Raw genomic sequence first — 20455 nt, forward strand, 5'->3', positions numbered from 1 at the left:
AGTCTCTCATTGTCCCGCCACCTCCTGGCCAGCAATCTCTGCCAGCCTAGGATGTCCCTCAGGGCAACTGAATGGGGTTCTGGCTCCAGGAGTGAAGGTCATCAATTGCATCTGAGGAAGGAGATCCTATTTCCAAGATCAGCAAACAGGGAGACGGGAGGCATAAATTCTAGGTCAAAGCCCGCACCAGACCCTGGGTTGCCGGAAAAGCCTAAGTTCTGGCTTATCCTCCCTGGCATGCCTGGGTCCTAGATGCTTTGGATGTGGCCCAAAGCTCAAGAACCCCTGATTCCATTGCTTTCTCTGCCTCCAATGCTTGCTCAGCCTCAGGGTAGTCTTTGTGAAGTCATTCCCCTGCTCAACCACCTTCAGTGGTTCCCCATTGTCTATAGCCTAGTCCTGTAAGATCAGGCCCTACCCTTTTTTTTTCCCCAATGTTTATTTATTTATTTTGAGAGAGAGAGCACATGTATATGGGGGAGGAGCAGAAAGAGAGACAGAGAGAGAAAGACAGAATCCCAAGCAGGCTCTGAGCTGTCAGCACAGAGCCTGACTTGGGGCTCAATCTCACAAACCGTGAGAGCATGACCTAAGCTGAAACCAAGAGTTGGATGCTTAACCGACTGAGCCATCCAGGCATCCCAGGCCCCAGTTTTTCTGGCTTTAACTTCTGCATCAAAAACTCGGGATTTGCTGAGGTACCCAACACTCTCCTTCTCCCACCTCCAGCCATTTGCTCACTTTATTCCCTCTCCTGGGTTGTCCTCCCCTCACTGCCAACTGGGGACCTGAAGGGTCTCAAAGTCAAAGGCTTAGGTAGCCAGGGAGATGGTATTATAGGTGAAGGGGGGGCGTGTGCTGCTTGCCCTCAGGAGTGTCCTCAGAAGCACAGCATGGGTCTATTATAATTGCTATAGAGAAGCCAGACTTATCCAATGCAAAGCCACCTTGTTTTTAGATGTTGGCAACTAATTCTAATATTTAAAATCACTCCTTGCCCCAAACACAGACATCTGTGGACCAGCTGGGGATCAGGATCCCTGGCAAACTCCTCCTTCCTGCTACCCCAGTACCACGGGCCACATTAACTCAACCACTTTTCAAACCTAAGTACTCATTTTAGCTTCATCTGAAGCAAAGATATCATGCAATCGCAGCTTTGATGTGCTAATTTATGCTTTTTAATGTCACTGAAGGCATGTGCCGTTGTCCACTGCTGGACCCCAAACTCTTCGAGGGAGAGAACACAGCCTAGCCTAAGGGGATCCTCTTCTGGGAGAAACTGTGTCCCACTGGGGCACCGCCTGTGTGTCAGGCACCTCACTGAGGGCTGTGCAGGCGACCTCTCAAAGAGAGTCCTCCATGGGCTTCCCCACAGTCTTCTGGTGGGAAAATCTCCTGCTGTCTAGCCTGAGTCCCACAGGCTGCCCTTGGCTGCCCTTCTTGCTTCCGTGGAAAGGCGCCGGCTTTGGTCGCAGAGAAGCAGCTGTGGGACTGGCTCCCTTCACCTAGCCTGGGAGTGTGGGGAGCGGCAGGGGGGTCACTGTTCAAGGAGGGCATGGGGTCAACAGCCACCTCTTCCCCCTCCCCTGCAGGTCTTCAGGGCACCCTTGTCTCCTTCCATCCATCCGTCCGTTTGTCCATCTGCGCTCTCCCAGGATCCCTTCTCTCTTGTTTCAGAGGCCCCCCGCTGCTGCCACGCCTGAAACAAGACAGAAGGGTGGGTGGCTGGGTGGGCAGGCGGAGGGAATGAATGAACAGGTGCGTGAATGAATGAAAGGGCAGGGAGGCAGGGGGTAGAGCTGGCAGCAGGAGAGGGAACTCCTGCCCCAGCCCCTTAGGGTCACCCCATAGAGTGGGTTGAATCGTGTCCCTCCGAAACATATATTCAGTCCTGATCCCTACAACCTGTGAATGTGACCTCATTTGGAAATAGGATCTTTGCAGATGTCATTAGTTAAGGATCTCAAGATGAGCTCATCGTGGATTTAGGGCGGGCCTTAAATCCATGACTGGTGTCTTTATAAGAGGAAGGAGAGAAGATCTGACAGACACGGAGGAAAAGGCAGAGATTGGAGGCCAGCTAGCAGCCAAGGGACCCGGAGGACTGCCAGCAGCCACCAGAAGCCAGGAGAGAGATATGGGATGATTTCTCCCTAGAGCACCAGGAGGAGCCGACCCCCCAGCACTTCAAGCTGGGGCTTCTGGACCCTGAACTGTGAGAGAACACATTTCTGCTGTTCAAAGGCACCCAGTTTGTGGTCCTTTGTTCTGTCAGAACCTGATGAGCTAACACAGTGGGCTCCTGGCCCCACTGCCCCAGTCCCCACCCACAAGCCACACACTCCGGGCTCACGGGAAGGTCCTGTCCACAGCCAGCTGAGCACCCTGCCTCCTCCAGAGGAGCAGAGAAGAGGAGGAGACAGGGCCAGGGGCTCCGTCTTCAGAGCTCTCAGTGGCCCCCACTCTGGAAGCTGTGCTCCAGGAAACATTTTCTGTTCCTTTAACCTTGACAACTGCTGCCAGGCCCAGTGGATGCTAGTCGCCACTCTGTGACAACTTGCTCTGTGACCTTGGGCAAATCCCTGTACCTCTGTCAGCCCCAACAGCCATGGGGGTCCCTGCTCTGCACAGACTCCACGAGGCTGAGCAAACCCTGCTCTGATGCCTACCCCTTACAACATTGTCACCATTATACAAATTCCATCTCCTCCCATGGCCACTCTGCCAGACTCTGCCAGACTCCACTGCATGGTTAACTGGTCGGTCCGTGCTCTAGGCTATGGTGGCCATCCTCACCCTCAGGGTGCTCATAAAGACCACCATCAGCCTGGCGGAGTTAGGGTTTTCTAGCCTAGGACATGGGTCCTAGGGACCCCACCATGGTCTGAGGGCCTGTGTCCAGGGTGGAATAGGGCCACCACCCACTGGCCCTCAACTCTGCTTTGCTCACCTCTAGAACTTATCACCAGCCTGGTACATAGCAGGCCTTCCATGACCTTTATGAATGAATGAATGAATGAATGAATGCCCTGTACACCACACGGTTGTCCCTAGGCCATGAAATGGAGGAAGAACAGATTTTGGACCCTGGCCTTCTCCTCCTAGCCTCAGTCGATCCCTCAGTACTAGTGCAGGGCTGGGATAAAAGGCAGCACACACCTCCCCAACCCTCCCCACCCATAGGTAAGGGGAACCCTCCTGCCTCACTGGAGCTGGAGTTTATGGGATCTAGTTCCTCCAGGGAGACCCCCACGCCTCTCCCCTCATCCCTCCACCGGGACTCTGCCTAGCCAAACCCACTGGCCCAGGAGGAAGTGGGGAGCTCTCTTTAGGTGTTCCCAGAGGAAGGGGATCCATCCGACTTAGCCTCACAACTGTTTTCTCTGGGTAGAAACTGGAAGGCAAGCCAGGTCCCCACCACGTCTCTCCCCAGCCACCAAGTGGCCCTGGGCCAGGCTCTGGCTACCTGGCCGGGCTGACCTGAGATGAGGCCTGCAGGACATGGGCTCTCTCAGCTCCAGGTCAGGAGGCCCCAAACGTAGCCCCCAAGTAAGTTCAGGCCTCGCCAGCAACCACCCCACTGTGCACTCAGACCAAGCAACCCTCCCGGAGACACACACGAGAACCCACTAAGGTGTCACTTACTGGTCTGCACGTCACACGCCACAGGGGAATCAGGTTCCTGCATGGGGAGAAAAATGCCGTGTCCTCCTCACCGGCCTCCCTGCTTCCACCACCCCTCCCGGCACACACAGGGGCAAGAGGGCTTTCCTCACCCCTATCAGGACACCCACAGAAGGTCCCGTGGCTCCTGGCTCCTCTCTGGTCTGCTTCCCCCCCCTCCTTTCTCAGAGCTCGCCCAGTGCTCCAGGCACTGTCCTCCCTGGGTCACCACTTGGTCCCACCTCAGCTCCTTTGCCCAGGCTGGGCCCCCTGCCTGAGCAGCCTACCTTCCACTCTCCACTCTCCATGTAGGGAAAACCTCCTCCCAGCCCTCCCTGGAGGGTTGTCTCAAAGCTCCGTCTGCAGGAGAGGCCTCTCCCCAAAGCACCACACCTTCCCCTGCCCCAGCCCCGTACTCGAGGGGGCCCCTCCTCTCTGTGGGGGCATCTTCACCACAGAATGTTCCTGCCACCAGGCCCTTTTCATCCTCTTGGAAAACTCCAAAGCTGTGTTTCCTCAGCCACCCGCAGAGGCCACATGGACACAGAGCCTGCAGGCTCGGCCTGCAGGGAAGGGGGCCCTGAGGATTTCTGCCCACCTCCTACCGAAGCCAGGACTGGGACCAGGCCTCTCGCCTCCCAGTTCCAGGTGACAATTGTCAGGTGGCTCAACCGGTTAAGCCGTCTGACTCTTGATCTCTGCTCGGGTCATGATCTCACAGTTCATGGAATGGAGCCCCATGTTGGGCTCTGTGCTGACATCATGGAACCTGCTTGGGATTTTCTCTCTCCCTCTCCCTCTCCCCTTCCCACACATGCTCTCTCTCTCTCTCTCTCAAAATCGATAAATAAACATTTAAAAAAAACAAAAAACCAGTCAACAAATAAAGCTTAAAAAAAGATATACAGTTGTCCCCAAGAGAGAAGGACCAGGTGCCAGGTTCTTGGAGAGGGGGAAGAAGAGGTGACAGAGGACTTGCTCCCTCCACCCATCCATGTTAGAGTCCTAGGTTCTCAGAAATGCACACAGGGCTCTCTGGCTTCCTATAAGCCCCAAGCCCCACTTCTTTCCAGAACATTCCTGGCCTCTCTTGTCTCTGGTCCTTTGCATCTGCTGATCCTCTGTCCGAAGGGCTCTTCCTACACCACCCCCATCCTACCTCTCCCTAGGTTTCAGCTTGCAAGCCACCTCCACCAGAAAGCCTTCCTTCATGCTGGGGGGCAGTGGTGGGGGTCCTCTTCTGTACCCCACATCCTCTCTGCTCCCTCCATGGAAGCATCTCCCCCACTGATTATGGCCTCCTGGTTAGCACGCTGGGCCAGCACTTCTCAGCCCCGTGGCCGCAGCCCCTCAGGGAAAGTGTGTGGAATAAACATTAGCTGACTAGATAGACAGGCTGTTTCCCCAGGCCCTCACCGCAGCCTCCCTTCTTCCTTCAGTGCCTTCCGTGCCTTCGGTGCCCCGCCCTCAAACTATAGATCCTTGCCTGAGCTCCTCCCCCAGCCCATCAGTCCTTGCCTCAGCAAGGCCCCTCCCACCACTCCCTAGGGCCCTGCCCCCAGCCCAGCACTGACCTGCTCACCAGCCTTCCCATGGAGCACGGGTTGCGGCAGGGCCATCTCCAGCCTGTGCCGGAGCCAAGCCATCAACCTGCAAATGGGAGAAAGCAGGCCATGTCTAAGTGGTGGGGCTCACGGGGAAACTGAGACCAGAGTCAGGTCCCTCCCAAAGCAGACAGCAAGCCCACCAGAAGGCAGACCAGAACCGGGTCTCTAGCCTCAAAGACTGTTGCCCTCCTCCCTCTGGGTACCGCTCAGACCCCAGCAGGTAGCTCAGCACACACTCTGCCACCCCCACCCCGGAAGTGCATGCAGGTGTCTCACACACTGCCAGGGCAGGAGCATTTGGCAACACATATCCCGATTTTAAATGCATGCATCCTTTGGCTCAGCAATGCCAGGTTCTCAGATTTGCCCTACAGATTTACTTGCATGTGAGTGAAATGATGCTTGTACAAGCCACTGATTGCAGTGAAAGAGTAGAAACAAGCTATGTAAAAGCTGGTACCACCCTATAATAGAGTACTCCAAAACAGTTGAAAGAGTGAAGCAGACCAATCCAGATAAAACCACCTCTAAGATACTTTTTATGTGTTTTTTGTCTTTAACTTTTTAATGTTTATTTATTTTTTAAGAGACAGAGAGGCAGAGAGACTCGAGCAGGGGAGGGGCAGAGAGAGGAGACACAGTATCCGAAGCAGGCTCCAGGCTCTGAGCTGTCAGCACAGGGCCTGACGCAGGGCTCGAACCCACAGACGTTGAGATCATGACCTGAACCACTTAACCAACTGAGCCACCCAGGTGCCCCTAAGATGCACTTTTTGGTGAAGGAAGCAAAATGCAGAACAGGGTATGTAGTTTGCTGTTGTCTGGTCCGTGTGTTGGTTTGAAGGAGAAATGTCCTCCCAGCTTGTTTGTAGGTAGAAAATGTGTTGAATGGCAGAGAGCTGTTGATGGGAAGAGACCCCAGAAACCCCTTTAAATTTTCTCCCCAGTGCATGGGTTACTTTGAAAGTTTAAAAAACTAGTCTGGGGGCACCTGGGTGGCTCAGTCGGTTGAGCATCAGACTCCTGATTTCAGCTCAGGTCATGGGATCAAGCCCTGTGTTGGGCTCTGTGCTGAGCATGGAGACTGCTTAAGATCCTGTCTCTCTTGGGGCTCCTGGGTGGCTCAGTTGGTTAAGCGTCCGACTTTGGCTCAGGTCATGATCTCACGGTTCATGGGTTTGAGCCCCGCATCAGGCTCTGTGCTGACAGCTCAGATCCTGGAGCCTGCTTTGGATTCTGTGTCTCCCTCTCTCTCTGCTCTTCCCCCACTCATGCCCTGTCTCTCTCTCAAAAATAAATAAACATTAAAAAAAAATCCTCTCTCTCCCCCTCTGCCCCTCTCCCCCGCTCACACTCTCTTTTTTTTTCTCTCTCTCTCTATCAAAACAAAAACCAAACAATGTTCGGTGAAGTGTTGGGTGTTGGGCTGGGGCAAAGCACTGATCCTGCTCCCCATGGAAGGCATGACATTTGGGGGACTCACCTGGCAGGGTCCCCAGAAGGTGGCAAGGAGGAAGCATGGAAGGTAGCCTGGGGCTCTGAAGTTGGCTCTTCCTTGGGCTCCAGGGGGCCAGCAGTGGGCATGTTGGGGCTCTCCGGGGCCTGCAGCATGGGCTCCCTTTCCAAAGGGGGTTCTGGGGGCTCTAAGCAGCAGGCAGAGCAGGAGTCTAAAGATGACAAAGCAGGGCTCCATGCTCATGGGCACAGGGGACCAGATCCCAGGCACCAACAGGACTGAGTAAGGAGCCCTTTGGAACCACTCCAACTATGTCTCTCATTAGAAGGGCACTGAGGCCCAGGAAGCTCAAGGGGCTTGTCAAGACCTCACAGGACGGTCCCACACCACTGGCTTCCCAGCCTGCACTGGGGAGGGGTTCCAAGGCCCACCACAACAGCCCAGCCCCCACAAGCCCTGAACCCCTCCCTGGCCTTGGTGAGGGCTAAGGTCCTCCCCCAGGATCCCTCAGGCCCCAGTGGCACCCCCAGCCCAGCCCTCCCCAGTACCCTCCCTGTACCTGGGCCCAAGGCAGCATCTGCAGGCTCATCTCCCCAGGCCTAGATGAGAGACAGGGAGTGAGGTCACAGAGCAAAGTGAGCCCTGTGCACTCCCTCCCCAGCCAGTGGTGCCCAGGGCAGGCAGCAGGGGGCCCCCTCATTCCCCACGAATCTGCTTGTTGTTTTGCAGTCACTCCTCTCCATCAAGGAGAACCCTCCAGGGAGGACAGCACTCCCTCTATGTGTCCCAGGGGTTGGGGATAGCCTGCTGGACTACACACATCCTTTCTGGGACCCAGAAACCCTCCCAGGTGGTCATCTGCCTGCTCCCCCTTTTTCCTCCACTTACCTTGGAGCTTTGGGGGGGCTGAGGCAGCACTTTCTCCAGATTCTGCTCAAGCCACCTGAGCAGCCAGGGCCCAGGCCTGCAAAGGGGACAGGGATCAGTAAAGCAACCTAATCACCCTGACCTGAATGTCTGTTGGAATCCCAGGCTTCAACCAGTCCTTCCTCACCTCTGGTCCCATTCTGCACAGTGGGGACCTTGTATTGTATACTCTAGAAGGGTCTCAGGTAGTGGGGCAACTTCTGCCAGCCCCAAATTCTGACCTATGGCTGCGCCAAGCCTGGAACAGCAGGCCCAGCCTTGGCCACCTGGGCCCCAGGTGAGAAACAGCAGCTGCCTGGGGACCTGAACACAGCATGGGGGACTCCCTGTGCCTGGCACAGAGAGGTCTGGCTTCATGGGTCTGTGAGCAGTGCAGTCACACAGGGCCCCATACTTATAAGGGCCCACTTTTGGTATTCATGTGCTTGTCACAATCTTAAACTCTTAGTGATTTTTTTAAAGGAGTCCTGCATTTTCATTTTGCATTGGGCCCCGCAAATTATATAGCTAGTCCCAGATCCATCTGGCCTCCAGGCAGCCCCTCCCTCTTCAGGGGGAACCCATGTTCCCAGGAGATCCTATCCCCCCAGGTATGGCCCCAAAAGAAAGCTGGCAAGTCCTCTGGGGGACTTCATCCTAAATTGCTTTACTGGTCTCATGAGTCAGCCGAGTGGCCCCTGGGGACCCCTGATCTGGGCAGCCTCCAGGGGACAAAAAGAAATAGACCACAGTGACTAGAACAATGAATGAATGAATGAATGAATGAATGAGTTCAATCACATACATTCATTCATTCATCCCCTCCATGCTGAGTCCCCTCCTTATGGCAGGCCCTGTGCCAGGCACCAGGGTTCAGCAGTGACCAGACAAAAGTCCCTGCACTCAAGAACCCAGCAGTCTAACAAATGAACAAGGGAAGGAATGAATGAATGGGGTGAATGAAGGTGAATACATGACTCCGGGTCCCCAGCAGAGATTGCAAACTGGAGGTTCCAGGCTTATCTGGGGGGCCCATAGTATTCTGAAAACTTTTCAGTTAGTTGGCAACATCTAAAATTTAAATATTCCATAAAACCCTAAATTTCTAGCTTCTCCTAAAAAACTGGAGAATCTGGTCACACTGGGCCTGAACTCCTCCCAGGCAGAGGCAATGGGAGCTGACCGGGGCCCTCTTAGAGAAGGACATGGCCTCCCCGTTTGCCATAGTCCTCACCCACCCTTAATAACAAGACAGCCACCCACCTTGGTCAAGTCGAAGAAGTACAAAGCTATTGCCAACTGTGAGGCCAACCTAGGTACCCCTATGTCCCCCACAGTGGTCCCAGCCCTGCCCCTGGGCTCCATACAATGCCCACATACACGAGCCCATCTATGAGGAACTCATCCATGCCTTCTCCCCATGGCCTCCCACCGGAGCATCTCCCAGAAATCAGCACAAAAAACCATGGGAAGCACAGGGCCCTTTGGCTCCATTTTAAGAATGAGAAAAGTGAGGTCTGGAAGAGATGAGAGGCAAGTCCAAGGTCACACACTGAGGTGATGTGGTCCTGAACACAAGGTCCTCAGGTTTGGGCACACAGCTCCCCCAACCACACACACTATAGATGAGGTTCAGGGGCCAAACCATTGCTCAGGGATGGAGACTTACCCAGTGTCCTGGGCCCCAGGGGCCACATCGAGTCCATCTGCAGAAGAAAGGAAGGTGGTCAGCAGCAAGAGGCCTGCCCAGACCCCGTCTCCTGGTCAGCTTCACTCAAACCAGGGTTGGAATCCAGAGCCAGGCAGATGAGAGTTCCTAGCCTGTGAGCTCTCCACAGGGGCAAGATCCAGCCTGAGCTCCCCTAGTCCCACCCTCAAAAAGCCATCCTGCCTCCTGGCCTTACCTGAGCTCCCATTGCTGCATTGCCCAGGGATCTGTGCTCCTGCCTGCCAGGACAGACAGACACGTGAGGGCAGAGAACCCAGACCCAATGGCCTCCCACCCTGCCCTTCCCCACCAAAACCACCTCAGCTCCCACCCCCACAAGTACCTGGGTGGGGCCTTCCAAGCCAGCAGCAGTGGTCTGGGCTGGCCCGCTGCTGAGGACCGGCTGTGGGACAACTTTCTCCATGCCTTTCTTGAGCCAGGTCAGCACCCAGCCACTGGGAGTGCTGAGGGACAAAGATCCGAGTTTGCCCTCAGGTCCCCGGCCCCTCCCTAATCCGAGTGGCACTCTCTGGTGTCCTAAAGAACTTGGGTTGAATCCCAAATGTCTATCTCCCCACTGTGAGGCTTCAGATATGTCACCTTCCCCCAAGGCTTACATCCAACTCTGGAAAATGGCAGACACCAAACCTTGGCAAGGCAGGTATGCACAGTACCATCCTGAGCCCACTCCCATCAGATGCTTGGTCCAAAGCAGCCAAGTTCTAGTATCCTGCTTCCTGCTTAGCCTGGCTCCAGGGGGTCCCATCCTACACTAGGCATACGTCATGTGCTCCAAAAGGGTCAGAAGGGTTGAGGATTTCCTGTGGGGTGTTTTCCTTGTGGCTGAGACTGGGCAGCCTAAATATGAGGGTCACAGACTCACTGCCTGAGGCTAGCGGCTCCCCCCACCCCCCAAAAGATATGCTCACTTGGATAAGCATTGATGGTCTAAAATGAGCCAACTTGGAGATTTTACATGAAAGTCTGGATTTCTGGCTTCATTGGGAAAATCAGAAGCCCTGGCCACACTGGATCTGCATTTCTTCCAAGCACTGAGAATGCTCCAGCCCCTATTTTCTGTTTCTCTTGGTCACATTGCCCATTTGGCCCAGGAGATCCTTGCCTCTGCCTGAGGATCCCTTCAGCCAGTTCCCAAGATGTTCTGGGCAGTTGCCAGCGAATGAGTGGAGACCTGAGACAGTGCTGGTCCCCACCCCCAAGTGGCTCCCTGTTTTTTTTGGGGGGTGGGGGCTGGCCCCGAAGAGAGGGAAGGGTGGTGTGGTACCTGTTCACTTCGGGAACCACAGCAACCTGGGCTTGGAGGGATGTGGGTGGAGTAGGGGCAGCCTCCTGGGTTTCTGGAAAAGAATTCCCCATACTTAGATCTGGAGCCTCAGAGTACCTAGGGAGGTCTACCCTGTGAGGGAGGTCAAGTCAGAGGTAGGGGAAAGAGGAGAACCCCAAGGGAGTCAGAAGGTCAGGGTTCCAGCTCAGCTCAGCTAAAAAGTCCCCAGGAGCCCGATCCTCAACTTCTCTCAGCCTCAGTTTCTTCATCTGTGAAATGGGCCTGCCGGCCTATGAACTCTGCAAAGCCCTGAGAGAGAACATACTCCTCCCTGCTGCTGGTGCTGCCAGCCTGGGCTTCCAGCACTTACCCTGAGGGCCTGGCTCAGCTGCAGCCACTTCTTCCCCCTCAAATGGCTCCTCCGGTGGCTGGAAGGTTCAAACAGGACCACGTAAGCCCTCAGGGAGACCAGCCCGGTTCAGGTAGGGGCAGCCCTCAACCCACCCACTGAGGACCCCCTCACCCCACAGGACCAAACAGCTCTATTCTCACATTCGTCCCTGTAAATCCCAGCAGCTTCACCCTCTACTTGGGACACTTCCTCCCTCACAACACCACGGGTCCCACATCCAAGGTGCCCCCCTACCAAGGTAGCCCCAAGCCTATCACCTCTCCCAGGAAGCTGCCCACTCCAGTGGGCTGAGAACAGAGAGGAACACTGGAGACACTTATGAAGCCTTGAGGCAAACTGAAGGGGAGAGGGAGGGGAGAGGGAGGGGAGAGGACCCCCCCACCAGCTATCCCTCTCCTCGGGGAGCCAAACCTGCCACTCCCCTGGAGCAGCTGGGTAGCAGTTCAGCATTTGCCATCTGCCTCTCATCTGCCTCTGTAGCTGCAGCTCCTAGTGCTGCGTGCACATATGTGCGTGTACAAACATGCACACACACACACACACACTCATTATACATGTAAATGTATGAGCTCACATAAATGTCCATATATGTGCAGTTAGATGCATACATGCATGAGCACAAATAGGTACACGTGCAGTAACACAGCGGTGTGTGCATACACATGCACAGATAAGTGGATCTGCTCATACATGCACGTGTATATGGAAGACACAAAGCACATGTGCATATATGTTTGCATATGTATACATGCCCCAATACACATGCATGTGCATAGAGGCACATGCAAAATATTCATATATACACGTGCGTGCATGCAGACATGCACACATGCAAATGCCTGCAAGTGTACAGACACACAAACACATGCATATGCACACTCCCATACATTTGCATATATACACACACAGATACTTGTGTATACATACATGCACGTATATATAAGCTCAGTTCCATAAGCAAGGGCATCTACACGCATACACATGCACTGACATACAAACACATATTCACAAACACATCATTTCAAATGTACATCAACACACAATCAAATACACACATAGATGAATAAACATGTGTGCCCACACATATGCATGTATGCCCACACGTACAAAGGTCTGCATCTGAACACTCACACATGAGCCTGCATGCACAGATGTATAAAATATGTATGTATACAAACATGCAGCTACATACAAATATGTTCATACACACATGCATGCACAGAAACACAAACGTGCATACACAAACACATGAATACATTCACAAACTCAGAAACATATACATGTACACACTCAGACACTTATAGCATGCCCCACACACCCTACAGACACACCAAGGCATGTGACATACACGTGTGCATACAAATACATGTAAATACGTGCATGTGTTTGTGTGCACACAATTTGTTAATACATATGTCTGTACAGACATACCACTAAGGACACAGGGCATGCACATATGTGTACATACATGTGTGCACGTGCAAACACATATGCACACAAACTGTCTACCTGGGTGGTCACTGTTTCCTGTATATACCCTGTGCTGCCCAGGACAAGCCCTTCCTCTACGAGGCATGCCCCGCCTCACCATCTCCAGTCACAAGTGGGCTCACCCTCTGTGTCTAGGAGCAAACCCCACCAGCTTCCACTCTCCAAAGTTAAGATGATTCTCTCCCTCCTCTGAGCTCGCATACTTCTGTCTGATATACTCATTTGGCCCTCCTGGGAGGGGAGAGCTGAATCCAGTGTTGGAGCTCCCCAAATTCTCTCATCACCTCTGTCTCCTGGTAGAATGACCTGGCTGGTACTTGTCTGCTGACCCCCAGGGGCAACGTCTTATTCACCATTACGCTCCTAGCACAGTGCACAGGCCTGGCATCCATTAGATGCTAAATCAAATCTTTTTAACTGAGCTTCTGAACTAGTTGTCATCAGGCTCCTGAACGGATGGGATGCAGAACTGGCAAGTTTGGACGTGCTCGAGTCCCCTCGTAGAAGGTCCCCGGGGTGGGGGCAGCTGACCCAAGCTGGGAATTCCGGAGCCATAAGGCCAGCGTGGCTGCAGCCTCTTACCAGGGATTCGTCCCCTAGCTCGGCCTCCTTCGGGGCTGTTTTAGGCGCCGGCTCTGGTTCCAGCTCCGCCTCCGGTTCTGGTTCTTCCCCCTCCTCCTCCTCCTCCATCTTTGTCTTCTGGGGGGTCCCTGGGGGCTGAGGCAGCACCCTCTGGACCCAGCTCCACATCCTGATGCCTGTAGGAGACAGAGTCCTTAGGCCTCCCCAGGGTGTCTGCTGCTGCTCCCACCATTTGGGCGCCACTTAGGTGGGTCACACATTTCCCTTTTCTCTCATTCATCTTTAAAAACATTTTTGCAAATTATTCCTCCAGGTATTCACCTGATAGAGATACTAAGGCCAAAAACATGTGTATAAAGAGCTTGGTCACAACAGTGTTATAGCAAAAGATGAAAAACACCCAAATATTTACCTGTAGGGATCTGGTTATTAGAAAGTTCCTAAATGTTCACCTGTAAGAGGAACGCATATTAAATAAATTACAATACATCTGATACGGAATACCATGGAGCCATAAAAAAAGGTGGATCAGTTTGAACTAATATGGAAAGATGTACATACTCTGAACTCCAGGAATGACCAAATCAGTTAAAGTCTCTGTGCCTCAGTTTGCTTGTCTGTAAAATGGGGATGTTACAGTACCTATCTCGTGGAGATCATTGTGAGGATAAAATAAACTGGTGAGAACATGGCAGGCACACACTGAGCACTTAACAAATGTCTATGACTATTATTTGGTGTCAAGCAAGGACAGTAATTGTAGAATATCACATTCAGCACGATCCCAACATGGATTTTTAAAACTACATTGTGTGGGGCGCCTGGGTGGCTCAGTCGGTTAAGCTGCCGACTTCGGCTCAGGTCATGATCTCGCGGTCTGTGAGTTCAAGCCCCGCGTCAGGCTCTGTGCTGACAGCTCAGAGCCTGGAGCCTGTTTCAGATTCTGTGTCTCCCTCTCTCTGACCCTCCCCCGTTCATGCTCTGTCTCTCTCTGTCTCAAAAATAAATAAACGTTAAAAAAAAAACAAACTACATTGTGAATAGCATATGAACAGAAAATGCTTTAACATAAAAATTAACCTGTTTTCATGACTTAAATAATTTTAAGATAAAATGACAATTAAATCCCTTTTTCAAGATTTACTGTGATATTTCAGTCCTACCTTCTATGGGTACAGTTTCTGGCAACATTTATCTTCTGGGAATGGGAGGCCTCCGCTCTTATGACTAAATCCCGCAGGATGGCCTGGCCCAGTGGCACCACACAGGGCAATAGGTGCAAACTCCCACCCTTGAAAGGGCCCTTCTGGGGAGATGCCCAACATGATAGAGTGCTTCTCTGTCCCTCCTCTGCCAAGGACACTGGCCCCAGGCTGAAAAGGACAGGCACAGGGCCCAGGATCCATGCCCCAGTGCCCGTTCCCCACAGCCCCTTGGCTGTGCCTCCTGCCCTCTGCTCACAGCCCCGACTTCTGCCCCCCGCTCTGGCCTCAGCACCAGCTGTCCTGGGAGAGGCTGTGCTACAGGGGCAGAGCTCAGGGTGGGAAATCAGATCCCTGACTCCGCCTCCAAAAAGGTGAACCTGAGCCAGACATGAACCTCTCCGGCCTTCCATTTCCTTGTTGGGTGGGGACACAGACACAGTGATTCCCAGGGTTGGTAGAGCCCAAGGCCATGTGTTTGGGATGGAGGATTCCCCCGACCCCAGCCAGCCCCAGCCGGCCCCATGAGGCAACACTGAGCTACGTGTCTTCCACCCTTGATCACATTCCTCCTCGTTCTCCCTGCCTGCCACCAACCTCAGGCAAATAATTGTTACCACTTTGTAGCTCAGGAAACAGAGGCACAGAGAGAGGAGTAGACTTGCCCAAAGTGACCCGGCCGGTAAGCAGCCAAGCCAAGTTACATTCAGGTCTGCTGGACTCCAGGTGTCTCACATCCACCTCCGGTGCTATTGACATTTGCCCAGGGTTCGCTTCTGCAGGCCGGTCCTGCAAACCTTTTCCCAGTTTGTTTCGGAACCTCCTGGAAATGATTAGGGAAGCTTTCCCCACTCCCAATTTTTCTTCTTCCCTCAGACCCAGTCATTTCCTCCAGGATGGAAATATTTGCATGGCCCTGCTGATTCCACATTGATAAGGGAGGCTAAGGTGGGAAGGGTGACTTCAGAGCCCAGGGTAACTATGATGCTGGGATCACCAGCTTTTCAGAATCTTCTGGAAAGCTAGGGAAAATACAGGTTCCTATGCCCCTCTAAACCCTCTGCGGGACCTGGAATCTGCATGTCATAAGCTGCCTCTGAAGATTCACTAAGGTTTGAGTCCCACAGGCAGAGAGGGAAGCCCAGTTTTCCTGCCTTGCCCTATTTTCCAAGTCTAGATGCCTTGCTAGAAGGAGAACATGGGGGGTCCACACCCAGCTACCACTTCATCCCGAGTTACCTGCTCGGATGCCAACCACCAGCCAGGAATTGCCTTGTCCCTGACACTTGCGGCCGGTCTCTCAGACACAGGGGGGATTAATAGGCAGCAGTGGTGCCGTGTGCAAAGGATTAGCAGGGGCCGAACAGGGGTGGGGAGGTGGTGGTGGAAGACAGGAGCTCCAGGCCCAGGCAGCCAGCAGCAACCCTCCAGGGGCCAGCAGGGATCTAGGTCCCAGGGAAGGAGCCCCACGTGGACCTGCTTGGGACACCATGAGTCACCAGGGGACCTCCCCAGGTTCCAGGGGCCCAGTTTGCCACATACCTTGACCAAGCCACAGGGTGGCCGGTGGGAGAATAACAGCTTGATGTCCCCATGTGATCCTGGGAGACTCTAGGTGGCAGAGGCTTGTCAACTGTCAGTCAGCAGTGGCAGGAGGCACACCCCAGCCCTCCAGCTCCAGATCCAGGACTCAGGCAGAGTCTCTCTGGCCCAGAGTCTTCTGCAGCTTGGCAGGACCTCAGTAGCCCCTGTCTTGGGCTCTGTCCGGTCGGCCGTGGTCCCAGAGCTGGGCCTTTAGGAAGAACCCAAGGACTGAGGGATGGCTGACTGTGTGTGAGCTAGCCCCGCGAACTGAGGTCCGGCCCTAGCAGGGAGACAGAGATCTTCAGGGAGACAGGGACGGCAGCCCAGTGAAGAAGGGCTCAGCGAGATGACAAGAACTGGGTGAGAGTAGAGGAGAGGGGTAGCCAGCAAGGGATGGGGACTAGGTCACCCACACCATCTCCTGAGCTCCTCCTGTGTGCCCAGCAGTGTGCACAAGCAGGGCAGAGACACGAGTGTGTCAGTGGGAGGAGGGCAGGCAGGCCTCCATCCAGAGGGGGAGATTTGGGCCAAGTCATGAAAATCAAGAGCTGAATGGACCGTGTTCCAGACAGAAGACACTGCAAGGGTAAAGTCCTGAGGCTGGAATGAGCCTGGATGCACCCAAGGAACAGGGAGGGGTCGGAGGGTTAGTGGGTATAATGAAGAGCGGTGGGAGATGAAGTCGAGGTCGGCCAGGACGGATCACGTAGGGCCCGTAAGCCATGGTAAGGACTTTGGGTTTTAGTGGATGGACCAGGAAAGCCCATGATGATTTTGAACAGGGGCCAGGCACCACCTGCCCAGCTGATGTGCGGTGAGCATGTGCACTGGTCAGGAGCCTGCAGAGCAACAAATCATTCTATGACCGGATGACCCCTAGCTTCTTTCCCTCCATATATATGCACATGAGGGTCACCCACACTGGTGTATGGCCAAAGTTTGTTCATTTTCCTCGCCCTAGAACCCCCTTCTCTTCTCCCAGGCACATCTGACTTTGCCCACTCCCCAGGGGCTCTGCTGCCTCCAGGTTGCTCAGCCCAGGGAGGGAGCCACAGACAAAGCCTCACTCACACACAGTCCCATGCGATCACTCCTCCCCAGAGCCTCGTGCATGGCCCCTGTTATGCAACTCCCCAAGGTGGCTGGCATGGGAGGATGTTCTTTCTGCCAGCGAGGGCCAACAGCAATAACGGAGCTCAAGGTGGCCCCTGTGTGTCCTCCATAAATATGCCAGGCTGTGGGGGATAAGGGCTCCTCCCACAGCACCTCTGGCCAGGCCCTGGCTGGGGACAACAAGTTCTTCAACTCTGCCCGGCCTCCAAGCAATGGCTGGTGAGATCGGTGATATTCACCCTCGCCTCTAGCTGGACGGAGGCCCAAGCAGAGGTGACACGGCTTGGGCTGGTGGGTGGCAGAGGCAGAGAGAAAGGGGAGGGAGAGGAAAAGGGAGGTGTTGAGGGTGCAGCTCGGGCAACTGGGTGGCAGGTGGTGCCATTTACCCAAAAGAGGAAGCCTGGAGCTGGGAGGTGGGAGGAAGAGTTTGGAGGGGAGGGGAAATCATGAACTTTACTTTGGTAAGATGTCTGAGAGACGTCCAAGTGGAAATGTGCAGTAGCTGGCGAGGGCTGTGCGTGTGTGTCTGGAGTTTGGGGAGATAGAAATGTTAGAGGCACCTGGGTGGCTCAGTCAATTAAACATCTGACTCTCGGTTTCTGCTCAGATCACGATCTCACAGTCAGTGAGTCGGAGCCCCACGTCAGGCTCAGCACTGACAGTGCAGAGCCTGCTTGGGATTCTCTCTCTCCCTCTCTCTCTGACCCTCCCCTGCTCATGCTGTCTCTGTCTCTTTCAAAATAAATAAATCAACTTTAAAAATTAAAAAAAGAAAAGAAATGTTGGACTCATGAGCTCAGCTTGCACATGGTGCGTAAAGCCACAATTCAGAACAGATTCAGACAATTCCACAGATTCAGAACCCCTGGGAAATTCAATGCAACTAAAGAAGAGAAGGGGACAAAGATGGCCCCTGGAGCCCTCTGGCACATGGAAGAGCAGAAAGCGAGCATGCTGCAAGCCAAGGGGAGTGAGGCACTGGGGGAGGAGTAATGGCATGGGACCCTGCATGAGTGAGGCTTGGTCTGTGCCCTCCTCCCTGGGCTGAGCAACCTGGAGGCAGCGGAGCTCCTGGGGAGTGGGCAAAGCCAGATGTGACTGGGGGAAGAGTAAGGGGTTCTAGGGCGAGGAACATGAGCAAACTTTGGCCACACACCAGTTTGGATGACCCTCATGTGCACATATGTATGGAGGAAAATAAGCCAGGCTCAAAAGACCCCAATGTCCGTATATACAAAGTTCAAAAGGGGCAAAATGAGCCTGTCTTGTCTATGGCTGCACACGTAGGTAGTAAGAGGAAAAAGAAAAGCAGCAGTCATGTGGTGACATTATGCAGCCAGAGAGCCGTTACCTCTTGCAGGGGGTTGGAACTGGGGAGGAGCAGGTGGAAGCTTCTAGGGGCTGGCATCATTTCTTGCTTTCTTTAGCCGGCATCAATTTTTTAAAACAACTTTACTGAGGTATAATTTATAAGCCATAAAATTTTCCCATTTTAACTGTACAGCTCAACGATTTTTAGTAAATTGACTGAGCTTTGCAACTTGCACCATCCAGCTCTAGAACATTGCCGTTGTTGTCCCAATGAGACCCTTCATGCTTCATGGGAATCACTCCCCATACTCAGCCACAGCTCCTCACAGCCACTAATCAGCTGTCTGTCCCCTAAAATTGGTCTTTTTTGGACATTTTATATAAATGGATCATACAACAAGCAGACTGGTTTTTTGTCTGATTTCTTTCATTTAGCAAAATGTCTTTCAGGACCTTCCACATGGGAGCATATATCAATACCTCATTTTTTTTAATTCTTGAGTATTCCGGGGTGCCTGAGTGGCTCAGTTGGTTAAGCATCTGTCTTGGTTTAGGCTCAAGTCATGATCTTACGGTTTTATGAGTTCAAGCCCTGCATTGGGCTTTGTGCTGGTGACATGCAGCCTGCTTAGGGTTCTCTCTCTCTGCCTCTCTCTCTGCCCCTCCCCCACTCACACTGTCTCTGTCTCTCTCAAAATAAGTAAATAAACTTAAATTTTTTTTAATTTGGGGGGCCCTGAGTCGGTTAAGCGTCTGACTTCGGTGCAGGCCATGATCTCATGGTTCACAGGTTCAAGACCCGTGTCGGTGTCTATGCTGATAGCTCAGAGTCTGGAGCCTGCTTCAGATTCTGTGTCTCCCTCTCTCTGCCCCTTCCCTGCTCGTGCTCTGTATCTCTCGCTCTCTCTCAAAAATAAATAAACAATAAAAAAATTTTAATAAACAATAATAATTTTTAATTCTTGAGTATTCCATGGTGGAATTTATTTACTCACTAGTCAATGGACTCTTGGGTTGTTGCACTTACTAGCTGTTTGAAATAATGCTGCTGTGAACATTTGCATGTAAGTTTTTGCCTGGACCTATATATTTTCAGTTCTCTTGGGAAGATTCCTAGGGGTAAAATTGCTGTTATATGGTAATTTTATGTTTCATGTTTTAAGAAACTGCTAATCAGTTTTGCAAAGTAGTACCTCTTGTCTTGACCTGAATAATAGTACACGAGCTCTCGCTTTATAAATTATTAGTTACATTCTATATTTATGCATTCTCTGTATTTTTTTATATTTTATAACGTTAAAAGAAAAATAAACTGGGGGTGGGGTGGTGAGTAGACTCAACTCCAGGAAAGTCTTCTCTGAGGAGTAGGGCTTGGGGGATGCTGTCCGGGGGCTGTATGGAGCCCTGGAGGTGGAGCAGGTAGGGAGCCAAATCCTGCGTGAACCTCACAGGAGGGGTCTCTGGACCTGTCACTCTCAGCACCTGGACAGGTGTATGTGGGGCATATGCCGATACAGGCAAACAAGTCAGACTCTCCCCAGGGTTTCCTCACATGTGGGGTCCATCACCAATGGTTGTGACCAGAATGGTGGGCAGGCCCCGGGGCTTTCAAGCGCTGGGCTTAGGCACTCATGACCTCTGTTTCCTGAGAAGGAGGGAGGGAGGCTGCAGGACTCCAGTGGGCCAGGGCTAGAATATCACCTGCTAATCCCTATCCTGCTGAGGCCACCACTCTCCCTGATCCCTTTATGCTGACCCTGGATACTGGCCACTGCTAATCACCACCCTTGGAGACCCAAGGGCTGGCAGGCAGGCAGGGCAGTGCCCTCAGGTTTCCAGGAGAGCCCACAGTCGCCCTGCATGGCAGGACCTAGGGTCTTGCCTAACACAGAGCCTTGAAACCTAGAGAGAGACAGCGACTAGTCCAGGATCACACAGCCTGCCCTGACTAGCCCTCGTATGGCTGCCTCCAGGGAGCCCACTTCCTTTCGGACATTTCTCAACATGCCTGGCTTGTGCTAAGGCTTGGGAGACAGCAACCTTCAGGAAACCTGAAAGCAGGGGCCAGTTCACAGCACCCTTGCTAGCTGGCTCCTCTCCTCAGAGCCTACAGTTGCCAGGGTTGCCGAGGA

At 53.2% G+C, this 20455-nt stretch overlaps 1 protein-coding gene across 8 annotated transcripts in view; it reads right to left on the reverse strand.

The window, feature by feature from the left end:
- Positions 1-20455, reverse strand: part of CNGB1 (cyclic nucleotide gated channel subunit beta 1) — a 76828-nt gene that overhangs the window by 52613 nt on the left and 3760 nt on the right. For 4 of the 8 annotated variants that reach the window (XM_053906167.1, XM_053906166.1, XM_053906165.1 and 1 more), the window contains exons 1-12: positions 15555-15664; positions 13114-13289; positions 10999-11056; positions 10629-10701; positions 9687-9807; positions 9540-9582; positions 9305-9341; positions 7618-7693; positions 7289-7328; positions 6757-6940; positions 5241-5316; positions 3649-3685 (exon numbers count right to left, since the gene is read on the reverse strand). In XM_053906167.1, the coding sequence (XP_053762142.1) occupies positions 3649-3685; positions 5241-5316; positions 6757-6940; positions 7289-7328; positions 7618-7693; positions 9305-9341; positions 9540-9582; positions 9687-9807; positions 10629-10701; positions 10999-11056; positions 13114-13281 (913 nt within the window). In that variant the 5' untranslated portion in view covers positions 13282-13289; positions 15555-15664. Of the gene's footprint in view, positions 1-1575; positions 1703-3648; positions 3686-5240; positions 5317-6756; positions 6941-7288; positions 7329-7617; positions 7694-9304; positions 9342-9539; positions 9583-9686; positions 9808-10628; positions 10702-10998; positions 11057-13113; positions 13290-13525; positions 13566-15554; positions 15665-15857; positions 16754-20455 lie in introns of those variants that run through there. The other 4 variants (XM_019455788.2, XM_053906163.1, XM_053906164.1 and 1 more) reach the window with 4 other exon arrangements.

This window comes from Panthera pardus, unplaced genomic scaffold (genome assembly GCF_024362965.1).
Source record: "Panthera pardus isolate Hobbes unplaced genomic scaffold, ASM2436296v1 HiC_scaffold_18, whole genome shotgun sequence".
NCBI lineage: Eukaryota > Metazoa > Chordata > Mammalia > Carnivora > Felidae > Panthera > Panthera pardus.